Here is a 13,566-nt window from a genome sequence, read left to right as displayed (position 1 = left end):
CTCTCTCCTTCCCACCCTCTCTCCTTCCCACTCTCTCCTTCCCACCCTCTCTCCTTCCCACTCTCCACCTCAACCACATCATGAGTCCTGAGGGGAGAGTTGGAGATTGATGGCTTCCTCCCTGGCTTCCTCCCTGCTCCCCTGCCACCCTTGCCACCTCTGCTACCTCAGCCTCACACCCAGGCAGCAGGCTAATTAGTGGCTGACTGTCATCATCCCCTCCCCCAGGGGGCACTCTGGGAGTCAGGGCCGACCCTGGAGGAACCGCAGGGAGGATCCACCGGGCTCTCACAACACACACACACACAGAGAGAYAGGCAAACACACACACACACACAGGCAAACAATGTCAATGTTGTTTATTTTGAGGAGATCAGTGCCTAGCTACCTATCTCTTCTGAGACTCTCAGACGACACACCAGTGCAGCGCCTGATGCGAAAACATGATGCTTTAATATTCCCCATAGCGCTCAGGGCCCTGCTTGTCCTTTGTGATGCTGATTACATTTGTTGCTTCTCCGACTCAGGACTAACTTTCTATCAGCTATGATGGCCCGCAGCAAATAATATCATCTTACTCTCGCATTTCAAATCTGACTGATAAAACAGTGAATAAATGAATTCCAGGGAAGGCGTGTCCATAGTTTCATTGTCATGCAGAGTGAGGAGTATTTCCTGTGTTATGATTTTATTACCCTAGACTGGTCATGGAATTGCATACTACCCATGTGCTCATACGACTGTATAGGTTACGTTTGAATTTGTTCTTTAGTAAAATTCTACGTTAGTGTTTCCACAAATTAGGACCTGGTGGTTGGGATTACAGTAAGACTGGGTCCTGGCTAGAATCAGTGTGTTTCTTCACTTGTTTGGACACAGGAAAACTACAGAAGCTTTATAGGTTAGGTAACCACTGGCTCATGTAATGGACGGATACTGAACCTGGGTTGTTGGCTCACTGCCTTAACCCTACTCCCTTAGAAAAAAGGGTTCTTAAAGGCTTTTTTTGGCGGTGTTAGAAGCACGGAGACCTCAGATCTCAAGTCCTCAGTCACAATAGGAAGCGAACTACCTGCACAATACTGACAATACATCAACCTCCCTATTACTGGATCGTCATTTCACCTCTCCTCTCCTGCAGGAAGTAAACCAGTAATTAGCCCATATCCATTCAGTCTTCTGACAAAGCGCTGTGTGTACTTTAGTGTACTCTGTGAAGGTACACTCCAGAGAAGGCCTTCTAACCTGACAGACACTCTGTCAACCTGACAGACTTTTCTCAACAGTTCCTTCAGACTTCTCCATCTCTCCTCTCCCTTCTCAGCCTCAGTTTACATTTGTTTATCATATTTACAGTGCCCCGGCACACTTGCTTGTCAAGCAAATTCTTGCTGAGTAACATTTCAACGCGAACCCAGTCTAATTGCTTGCTAATGAGAAGTGTTGATACGTCGGCAGTTATCTGCCGTCTCCATGGCTGCCACTGGAATACATTAGCATGGCCTCGTTCATATTCCTCCTCTAGATGGAGAGAGGAGAGGAAAACATGTTAGAGGCAAATTCGGGTTCGCCCCAAATAAGGTGCTGCAGTCTCATAATAGAGCTAATTTACTGTATCTTCTCATAGATGTTGTGGTTTTCTTATGCTGATGTGCTGCAGTGGGTCGTGAGAGGACAGGGGGAGGGAGCAATATCTGTTTGGAGAACATGAAAGTACTCTGCAGATTGAGTTCATGAATGTATATGAGACTACCCGCAGCTCAAWTTCATATCTCCTCAACCCCAACCTCTTTCATACTTCTACCTAATATAATAGCACATTTCTCCACTTTAAAGACAGTGGATTGGACTTAAGTTAAAGTGAAAATGTTAAGTGAATTTAAAACATCTCAATACACTTTGCACTTTTAAAATTGAACAACAGTATAGTAACAGGAGGTAATTTAAGAAATGTTCCACCGTCTTTACCCAAAACAATTTCAACCAGGCTGAAGTGTAGATAATGTGTCCTATCAGATTTAAAGATGAGAGATAAAAATGGCAGAGACTAACTGTCTGATGCTCAAATCAAGATTAGCCACCAGACTGCACATTTCCCCGACAGAGTGGGCCCGTAGAACCATCACAATGGTCTTAGTTCCAACGTACGCTAGGCTGGCTCTTCTACAGTAGTGTTACCTCAGATTACATTATTTAGAGGTGTACAGTGGGCCTCATGATGAATTATATCCATCAGAGGAGGTTATTCTGTAGTGGGGGGATTTTCAAAAATACTAATCAAATATGTATGTTTAGTCTTCATTAACACAGCTTTTAGGAAATAATATTCACGCCTTTTCACGAGCACCCCGCAGTGGAAGATAATCCTGTTTGGATGTCATTCATCTACCCTTCATCCTCCAGATAGCACATCAACCAAGTCTCTGATAGAGACCAAAATAGGAAACGTTTCTATGTAATCGCCATATGACACGCTGCTCACATGCGCCATTCAATAAGTATTGCCCGCCTCCTCAGCCTCGTCTGGTATTGTTTTTTCTAAATATGGCCCTTGATAGACAAGTGCTTTAAGCATTGCTGGGTTGGCTTGACAAAGCCCCAGCACCACACACAGACAGACACAGGAAAATGCAGCGTCTGCTTAGAGCTCAGCAGAGGTGGGGAGGAAGGAACCATGTCTCACAGGCCAGTCAAATCATGCTACCCTGAGCACTCCGGAATAACACAGTCATTCTTACCAGCTTAATACAGATGTCCTACAGGCCTTGGTGGCTAGACAGATGGGCTCACTACACTATCTAGTCTAGTCACTAAGGTCTGTAAAATACCCCTATTTTTGGACTGATGCACCTCATTTCGGCAACTGTTGTGTTTCCATATGTATATTTAATGTAGGGATATAACTGTTTCCTGTTTCCTGTTTGGCCCCTTCAGAGAGAGCGACTCCGGAACATTGAGAGGATCTGCTGCCTGCTGAGAAAGGTAAATAGTTACTGAACACMGTCCTATTTAAAACACTTCCTTCATTACTTCATATGATTATGTCATTTAGCCTACATTTTAGAGCCACCAAAGTCTATATCTAGACTTTGGACAGGGGTGAATACAGTGCTGTACTTACTGTATGTCAAAACATTTATATTCCTGTTTAGTCATCAGAACCATTTTTGGTGAAGATTAAAGCTTGCCCTTGCCTTCAGAAAGCTACCTTGTCTTTCTAAAAAGACAGTGTGTGTCCAGTGCCTGTGGTCTGTGAGCCTGAGGTTACCGTCTGGGACTGAGAGACAAAAGGATTCTTTCAGCTCAGTCTCAGCGTGACATCTGTTTCAGTGGCCTGTGAGGCTTCACCCTACCTCTGATCTCTCTCTCTCTCTCTCCTCTGGTGTGTGTTGTGTGTGTGTGTGTGGTGTGTGTGTGTGTGTGTGTGGTGGTGTGTGTGTGTGTGTGTGTGTGTGTGTGTGTGTGTGTGTGTGTGTGTGTGTGTGTGTGTGTGTGTGTGTGTGTGGTGTGTGTGTGTGTGTGTGTGTGTGTGTGTGTGTGTGTGTGTGTGTGTGTGTGTGTGTGTGTGTGTGTGTGTGCCTTGGGCTGATGAAGTGGAGGCTGTCTGTTGTTGTTCTTTATCTCTGTTGTGGACACTGTGCCTGAGGCTCATCTGTCACCCCTGGAGACTACAGTGTGGAGCTACACCAACACTACATCAGAACAGTGGTTGACTCTTATTGTCCTACCCTGCCTGGAATCACAGAGCTCATTTGTGAGAGTTCATGGTTTCTAGAAGCTCTTCAGCACTGCATGGACAATGTTACTGAAGATATGGTTATTGTTTGCTCCTTGTATGTTCCAAATGTATTCCTTCAGCATTTGCCGATCTGAGCCATATTACATAAAATACTATATTGATCTTGTTTTTGATAGATTGTGGTGTTTATTTCTGATATGGGCTTGTTTTTGGCAGCAGGTGCTGTGCGTTGCGATACAGTCTCAGAGAAGCACTAGCTGGAGCCTTTATTTCACACGGTTTGGTTTGAGGGTGCGAAACAGCGGTGTCACAGCAGCAGAACCAATCAGAGAGTGCTGCTCATCTATCGTTCTCTTTTTTATTTTGGTCTCATTCTCCCTCCCCAGTCCCCACACACCTCAGTGAGTACTGAAGTAGAATCACAGCAGCAAGGCGCTGGAACCTGCATCACCGCTTCGTCCTGATCCTAAAATACACAGGAGGACCGTTTTCTCTCTCCTCTTTCGATGGAGGGAGATGAGCTAGAGAGAAGGAGAGAGTAATGGAGGTAGATGAGAGAAAGATATAGAGATGAAGAGGGGGGTAGAAAGAGAAAGGGAGAGAGAGAGATGAGGGAGAGCTGCTGCGCTCCGATGATTCAGAGCCAATCAGAGAGTCTGTATGGTGTTGAGTCATGGAGGATTCCACTCCCTCCCACAGCGCTTGGCTGGACCCATGCCACCATGTCTGACTGTACAGACAGCCTCTAGTCCTTCAGGCTGCACTACCACAGACTGTACAGACAGCCACCAGTCCTTCAGGCTGCACTACCACAGACTGAACAGACAGCCACCAGTCCTTCAGGCTGCACTACCACAGACTGTACAGACAGCCCACCATTCCTTCAGGCTGCACTACCACAGACTGTACAGACAGCCACCAGTCACTTCAGGCTGCACTACCACAGACTGTACAGACAGCCTCTAGTCCTTCAGGCTTCACTACCACAGACTGAACAGACAGCCACCAGTCCTTCAGGCTGCACTACCACAGACTGTACAGACAGCCTCCAGTCATTCAGGCTGCACTACCACAGACTGTACAGACAGCCTCTAGTCCTTCAGGCTGCACTACCACAGACTGAACAGACAGCCACCAGTCATTCAGGCTGCACTACCACAGACTGTACAGACAGCCTCTAGTCCTTCAGGCTGCACTACCACAGACTGAACAGACAGCCTCTAGTCCTTCAGGCTGCACTACCACAGACTGAACAGACAGCCACCAGTCCTTCAGGCTGCACTACCACAGACTGAACAGACAGCCACCAGTCCTTCAGGCTACACTACCACAGACTGAACAGACAGCCTAGTCCTTCAGGCTGCACTACCACAGACTGAACAGACAGCCTCCAGTCCTTCAGGCTGCACTACCACAGACTGAACAGACAGCCACCAGTCCTTCAGGCTCACTACCACAGATGAACAGACAGCCCCTAGTCCTTCAGGCTGCACTACCACAGACTGAACAGACAGCCTCCAGTCCTTCAGGCTGCACTACCACAGACTGAACAGACAGCCACCAGTCCTTCAGGCTMCACTACCACAGACTATTTAGCACAGCAAACTAGACTTCTCACAATACTTCAACAGGTTCTTTGGCAAATGGATGGGGAGTGTCATGTTGACCTACTGCTTTACTCCCACAGTTCAGCTCATGGAGAGTTCTCAGAACACCTCGAATGCTGTTTCCCAATGTAAGGGGTTATAAAGTGATAAGGAGCATAATCCTTCTAATCTGTCCTACTATATTACCAGAAGTTTAGCACATCAAGCTGTTTGCACTTCTCCTCTTATGCTGTTTCCTAATGTAATGGGGTAGAAAGTGATAGGTAGTGCCATTACTAGTCAAAGAAGCATATATCCTCTTTGTGTGTGTCTGCATGTTGCAGTTTGTGCTATTAGTGGAGCAAGGTTGTACTGTATGTTGCACACAGATATGATGATGAAATATTAATGTAAATCTATGACACAACCAAGGAGGAGAGGATTGCCATGGATTACCATTAGAAAGTCTTGGTAGATAGCTGTGTTTGTGGATCTGTCTTCACGGGATATTGAAAATGGATTTTGAACTGTTAATACTCGACCTCTCTTACTTGACTGTATGATAGTCCTCTTGTGTTTCTAACAGGTCTCCCCAGTTCCCAGAGCCATATTATTACACTACAGTAGGACATGTAAAAAGAAGTCAATAAAATAAAAAAAACTCTTCCTCAAATCCTGCATGTGGAAATGCAGCATACTGACAGAACAAACAAATCCTTGTGAGCTCAGCACTGATAAGGAATAGGACTGAGTMTTTCCTCAACTCTGTCCCTCGCCCAGGTGCGTGAAATTGCGTACTTCTCCCCCGCCAGAATAATCAGAGCTTATGCAAAAGAACTMCTGCTCTGATCCCAGGCAGTGGCAGAGAGGGAAATAACACTCAACTGGCGATTCACAGCCACCGTTAAGAAATTGAAAATAATAATAATTATGCCAGCGCATTGTGTTGGGCATTGGAAATGGAACTGGGATTTGAGGAGTACAGGACATAGGTGTTGGTGTTGTTTTCTTGCAACCCAGTGGATGTAAAATATAAAGGTAGAATGAGGTTTGAATTMATCTAATAATTAATTTAATACTGCAGATTGAATCTTGGATCGATTCATTCATGTTTCCATTTATTATTTCTCCAAGTCATTCATTGATTTGGGTAACTGATGTAGGTGTTGCTCCTGTAGCCTCCAGTATTTTGATTGGGCCACTGCTTTAGTGCCACTCTACTCCTCTGCTTTGATGCTCAGGCTGTTGAAGAATAAAAACGTCCCCAGCAGGAAGACTTCTCCAGCACTTACCATTACACCTCTGTCTCTGCTTCTTATCCCTTGTTCAGTCCTCTTTTCCTCCCTAATGGAGTAAGGTTCATGTCCTGGTCGCACAAAACCTCCTGGATGAAGAAGCCTTGTTTTTTATTTCTTCTCCAATGTGGGTGTCATGGTGAATCTCCCTCACACCCAATCAGTGCCCAGCGAGCGGAGGAGCACGGAACAGGTTGCCGTAGCGCTGCGTGTTTATACTTCAAACAAGGAGCTACTTTTGATGTTTCAGTACAAAGGTTTCCGCCCTCCCCATAGGAGTTTCAGTTAGTAGAGGAGTGGGGAGGCAGGGCGGGTTTGGCTTGACAGATGAGATGAGTGCTGCTAGATGGGAAAGAAGATGTTTACCAGGGCACAGACACAGTGACTTGTGGTGTAGTCAGATGATGTAGCTACAGAGAAGCTGCTGGTTTGATGAAGCTCCTGTAAGGACTGTTGATGTGGAGCAGGAAGTACAGCATGGCACACTGTACTGAGGACCTGGGGCTATACTTACTGTGATTCTGGGCTTTCTTGTCACACCTTATGTGTGTTATTTCAAGTGTATGATGTCCAAACTGCTGCTGGTTTTCTCCTCACCTTCTATATGGTTGGATAGTGGGATGCATATTCATTCCCCCTGTAACACATCAAATTGTATTTGTCAATTTTTTTTTAACCTTTATTTAACTAGGCAAGTCAGTCAAGAACAAATTCTTATTTACAATGACAGTTAGTTAATAACAGTTAGTTAGCAATTTATGTTATTCTTCAATAACACAAACTCCAAAGCAAATCAGGGGGAGAAAAATAGGTTTATTCAGAGAGGACAAATCAAGATGTTGTGCTGGGAGTCAGATGTTCAGTCTTCCCTGTCCTCAGCTTTTCCCCCTCGAACAAAGGAACAGGATGTCATTCATAACCCCCCACCCTAGCCTGGGGTTGACCAATCAGAAGTCCTTGCAGTACAACTTGGCCAATGGCCAAATAACAAGTATCCTGCCCCCGACTCAATGTACAGACCAATGACAACGTGGCACACTGAGTTCAGGAGTGACATTCCACAGATCCTAAACAGATGTTGAACTGAAACCCAACTCCTATTTACAATTCCCTATTGACCATTAGTACTCTAGTTTTTAGTCCTCTCATCCTCTGCGTTGTGTATTTATCTTCGACATATTCCTACACTGCCTTGTTCAGGGTCAGAATGACAGACTTTTACCTTGTCAGCTTGGGGATTCAATCCAGCAAACTTTCAGTTACTGGCCCAACGCTCTAACCACTAGCCTACCTGCCGCCCCTGCGCCGGATACAGGTGTAGACCTTACAGTGAAATGCTTACTTACAAGCCCTTAACCAACAATGCAGTTTTAAGAAACAATAAGTGTTAAACAATGAATAAATAAAAATGTAAATGAAAAAAATAAGAAAATAGAAAAATAACAAATAATTAAAAAGCAACAATAAAATAGCAGTATGAGGCTATATAAGGGGGTTCCGGGACAGAGTGAATGTGCGGGGGCACAGGTTAGTCGTGGTAATTGAGGTAATATGTACATGTAGGTAGAGGTAAAGTGACTATGCATAGATAATAAACAGAGAGTAGCAACAGCTTAAAAATGGGGGAGGGGGGATCAATGCAAATAGTCTGGGTAGCCATTTGGTTAGATGTTCWGCAGTCTTATGGCTTGGGGGTAGAAGCTGTTAAAGAGCCTTTTGGACCTGGACTTGGCGCTCCAGTACCGCTTGCCGTGCGGTAGCAGAGAGAACAGTCTATGACTTGGGTGGCTGAAGAACTTTTTGAGGATCTGAGGACCCATGCCAAATATTTTCAGTCTCCTAAGGGGGGATAGGCATTGTCGTGCCCTCTTCACGACTGTCTTGGTGTGTTTGGACCATCACAGTTRGTTGGTGATGTGGACATCAAGGAACTTGAAGCTCTCAACCTGCTCCACTACAGCCCCGTCGATGAGAATGGGGGTGTGCTCGGCCCACTTTTTCCTCTAGTCCACGATCATCTCCTTCATATATATACAGTATATTAACATATTTGCCCAATTTGAGTTACTATAAAAAATGCATGACATTTTTTCTGTGCTCTGATTGAGAAAAATATATTTTTGTAGAGGACCTCGGGCTGCATATATGCTACAGTATGCTTAGGATACTTCACTTACAATGTACTGATAGACAGCCACAGACATAGTTAGACAGAACGAGACAGTCGTACTGGAAATCCAACCAAATCATCGGTTCAGACTGTTGAGCACATTAACTCACTTTGGTGGATACTGTGAACTGCATAAAATCAGTGCTCATCTCACTGTCATTTCTCTGTGCATGATTTGCGCATACACCAGCAGAGCGCATTTTTTTCAATTTTCGCCTGAAATGACATACCCAAATCTAGCTGCCTGTAGCTCAGGCCATGAAGCAAGGATGTTCTCGCCTTGCCATGATTAAATGCGGTGGTACGTGCTTTCAGCTTTCCGCGAATGCTGCCATCAATCAACGGTTTCTGGATAGTGAAGGTTTTAGTAGTCACAGTGGGTACAACATCTCCTATACACTTCCTTATAAACTCGCTCACCGAGTTCAGCGTATACATCAATGTTAATATCTGYGGCTACCCAGAACATATCCCAGTCCACGTGATCGAAGCAATCTTGAAGCGTTGAATCCGATTGGTCAGACCAGCATTGAATAGACCTAAGCATGGGCCCTTCCTGTTTTGGTTTCCGCCTATAGGAGGGGAGCAACAAGATGGAGTCATGGTCAGATTTGCCAAAAGGAGGGCGGGGAAGGGCCTCGTATGCATCGCGGAAGTTAGAGTAGCAATGATTGTGCGTGTTACTCGCTTGTGTACAGCAATTGATATGCTGATAGAATTTAGGTAGCCTTGTTCTCATCTTTGTTAAAATCCCCAGCTACAATAAATACAGCCTCAGGATATATGGTTTCCAGTTTGCATAAAGTCCAGAAAAGTTCCTTGATGACCGTCTTGTTATCCGCTTGCGAGAGGATATACACGGCTGTGACGATAACCGAGGAGTTCTCTTGGGAGATATTTGATTGTGAGGAATTCTAGGTCAGGTGAACAAAAAGACTTGAGTTCCTGTATGTTGTTAAAATTACACCATGAGCCGTTAATCATGAAACATACACCCCCGCCCTTCTTCTTACTGGAGAGATGTTTATTCCTGTCGGCACGATGCACTGAAAATCCCATTGGCCGTATAGACTCCGACAGCATGTCCCCAGCTAGCCATGTTTCCGTGAAACAGAGTATGTTACAATCCCGGATATCTCGTTGGAAAGCAACTCTTGCCCTATCTGGGCTAGCTAAAGCCAACTTCATAAAATTACTACTAGGTGGCTAATAAATCACATCAAATCAAATGTATTTATATAGCCCTTCTTAGATCAGCTGATATCTCAAAGTGCTGTACAGAAACCCAGCCTAAAACCCCAAACAGCAAGCAATGCAGGTGTAGAAGCACGTAGTATTACAGAGTAACAACAACAACAACAAAAATATATATATCTATATATATAGTTTTTTTACAGGACACATCTGAGGGGGCCCATGCCCCTGTGCCCCCTATGGGCATTACACCTCTGTTCCAACCAGTGTCTTGATCAATACGATCCTCTAGTATAGTCTACACATTGTCAGTCGACACATTATCAGTCTACACATTATCAGTCTACACTTTGCCCGCACTTTTTATGTCATTGTATCGTGTTCTGTCATTGTATCTTGTTCTATAAGAGTGAGTAAGGCATGTCTGAGCTTAGTGTTCATGATCCCATGACTCTTCCAGAAGAGGTGTGAGGAGCAGAGCAGGTCCCTGCATATTTCTGCTTTGTCCCTGGACACTGGACCAAAGGGCCTAGCAGCAGCATACTGCCTAGACATTTGCACTTCAGAGTYTTGATATATTCCTGGATACTCAGGATGAAAGGTCTAGTAGTAGAATATTGCAGAGATAACAGTCGCCTACTTAATTGTCAAGTGTCACCTGAAGTCACGCTAGCTCATGCTATATAGACATCGATTTTTGATTCTGTTTCATTCCTATTACTCTGGGGTATAGTGGGCATGGCTTTCACCAGAATGGATTGCAATAGAATTCTAAACCCAAGACATTTCGTACTGTAAAACAAGAGTGGTCAGCAGACTTTGATCTTCAGAACATGGACAATGTTTAACCTGATTAGAAACAGGTTTTCCTGATTTACTCTATCTTCAAGCATGTAAAATATGTGCTGAGGTACTGAGTAGAAAAAATAAGTCAGACAAGACTTTGGAGTTACTGTATGATGGACTATCAAAGCAGTGGCAACTCTGTATCTTTATAATGAAAATATACATATCTGTGAAATCAGTTGGAAATGTATGTATGTGAAGAACTTTGGCTTGGCCCCTAAGACTCTCATGAACTTCTACAGATGCACCATTGAGAGCATCCTGTTGGGCTGTAGCACCGCCTGGTACGGCAATTGTAAGATACGCAACCGCAGGGCTCTCCAGAGGGTGGTGCGGCCAGCCCAGCGCATCATCGAGGGCACACTGCCTGCCCTCCAGGACATCTACAGCACCCGGTGTCACAGGAAGGCCAAGAAGATCATCAAGGACCTCTGCATCAAAGCTGGGACTGAGAGACTGATAAACAGCTGCTATCTCCAGGCCATCAGGCTGTTAAACAGTCACCACTAGCCTGCCTCTACCCAGTACCCTGCCCTAAACCTTAGTCATTGTTACTAGCTGGCTACCACCCTGTACTCTACCCTGCACCTTAGAGATTGCTGCCCTATGTACATAGAGTCATTGAACACTGCTCACTTTAATAATGTTAACATACTGTTTTACCACTTTATATGTATACAGAACAAAAATATAAATGCAACATGCAACAATTTCTAAGATTTTACTGAGTTACAGTTCATTTAAGGAAATCAGTCAATTGAAATAAATTAATTAGGCCCTAATCTATGGATTTCACATGACTGGGAATCCAGATATTCATCTGTTGGTCACAGATACCTTAATAAAAGMTAGGGGCGTGTATCAGAAAACCAGTCCGAATCTGGTGTGACCACCATTTGCCTCATGCAGCGCAACACATCTCGTTCGCATAGAGTTGATCAGGCTGTTGATTGTGGCCTGAGGAATGTTGTCCCACTCCTCTTCAATGGCTGGGCGAAGTTGCACATCGATTAGTACACATCAATTCCAGAACTTCCCAAACATACTAAATGTGTGACATGTCTGATGAGTATGCAGGTCATGGAAGAACTGGGGCATGTTCAGCTTCCAGGAATTGTGTACAGATCTTTGCAACATTATCATGCTGAAATATGGGGCGATGGCAGCAGATGAATGGCACGAAAATGGGCCTAAAAAACCTCGTCATAGTATATCTGTCTATTCAAATTGCCATCGATAAAATGCAATTGTGTTCATTGTCTGTAGCTTATGCCTGCCCATACCATAACCCCACCTCCACCATGGGACACTCTGATCACAACGTTGACATCAGCATACCGCTCGCCCACACAACGCCATATACGTGGTTTTGTCACGCCCTGACCTTAGTTTTCTATATTTTCTTTYTTATTTTGGTCAGGTCAGGGTGTGARGAGGATGGSTATGTGTGTTTTTGTCTTGTCTAGGGTTTTTGTTTATCTATGGGGATTTTTGTATGTCTAGGTAATGTAGGTTTATGGTGGCCTGAATTGGTTCCCAATCAGAGGCAGCTGTTTATCGTTGTCTCTGATTGGGGATCCTATTTAGGTTGCCATTTTCCATTTTGGTTTTGTGGGTGGTTGTCTATGTGTAGTTGCATGTCAGCACTCGTTGTAATTAGCTTCACGTTCGTTTTGTTATTTTGTTAGTTTGTTTAGTGTTTTAGTGTTCTTCATTTATTAAAGAAGAATGTCTTCAAATCATGCTGCGCCTTGGTCTCCTCACTACGACGAACGTGACAGGTTTGCGGTTCTGAGGCCGGTTGGACGTATTGCCAAATTATCTAAAACAACGTTGGATATGGTAGAGAAATTAACATTCAATTATCTGGCAACAGCGCTGGTGGGCATCCCTGTAGTCAGCATGCCAATTGCATGCTACCTCAAAACTTGAGACATTTGTGGCATTGTGTTGTGTGACAAAACTGCACATTTTAGAGTGGCCTTTTATTGTCCTCAGCACAAGGTGCACCTGTGTAATGAGCATGCTGTTTAATCAGCTTCTTGATATGCCACACTTGTCATGTGGGTGGGTTATCTTTGCAAATAAGAAATGCTCACTAACAGGGATGTAAACACATTTGTCCACAACATTTGAGAGAAATTAGCTTTTTGTGCATATGGAACATTTCTGGGATCTTTAATTTCAGCTCAAGAAACATGGGACCAACACTTTACATTCCGAGTTTATATTTTTGTTCAGTATACTGTATTCTAGTCATGGCTCATCCTTTTTAACTACTGCTATTCACTCTTTTTCTATTCACATACTGTCCATAATGTCTATACACACCACTCACATACATATACTGTATATTATTTATTTACCAGACTCATTTCTTGCAATTTTATCAATTTTGCCATGAGGTTTTGTGCTGTGTATTTATTCTCGACATAGCTCATTCTAATATTTCTACTAGGCTGTTTATACACACAGCATATTTATTTATATACTGGATTCTTGGCATAGTTCACTCTAGTATATCTACTGCTGTACATACCCTTCCTAGTATATCTGGTGTAAATTATTCCGGTGTAGATACGTATAGATTTGGATTACTGTTACACTGTTATTTGGATTGTTATTGGATTCGTTTAGAGATGTTTTGATTTCTTGTTATGCTTTCTGTTTTTTGTTTTTTGTTTTTTATTTGTGTACCTGTTTGACATTTTACTGCAGTCTTAGGCGCTAGTAACA

General features: G+C 43.9%; 1 protein-coding gene across 1 annotated transcript in view; it reads left to right on the top strand.

The window, feature by feature from the left end:
- The window catches only part of LOC111973236 (protein cornichon homolog 3-like), a 63,754-nt gene that overhangs the window by 28,487 nt on the left and 21,701 nt on the right, over positions 1-13,566 (top strand). The window contains exon 3 of the mRNA XM_024000529.2: positions 2,935-2,982. Within this exon, the coding sequence (XP_023856297.1) occupies positions 2,935-2,982 (48 nt within the window). The remainder of the gene's footprint in view (positions 1-2,934; positions 2,983-13,566) is intronic.

The sequence above is a fragment of the Salvelinus sp. IW2-2015 genome, linkage group LG14 (assembly GCF_002910315.2).
Source record: "Salvelinus sp. IW2-2015 linkage group LG14, ASM291031v2, whole genome shotgun sequence".
Classification (NCBI taxonomy): domain Eukaryota; kingdom Metazoa; phylum Chordata; class Actinopteri; order Salmoniformes; family Salmonidae; genus Salvelinus; species Salvelinus sp. IW2-2015.
Note: the sequence above shows the minus strand (reverse complement) of the source record. Positions and strands in the feature narration are given on the sequence as shown.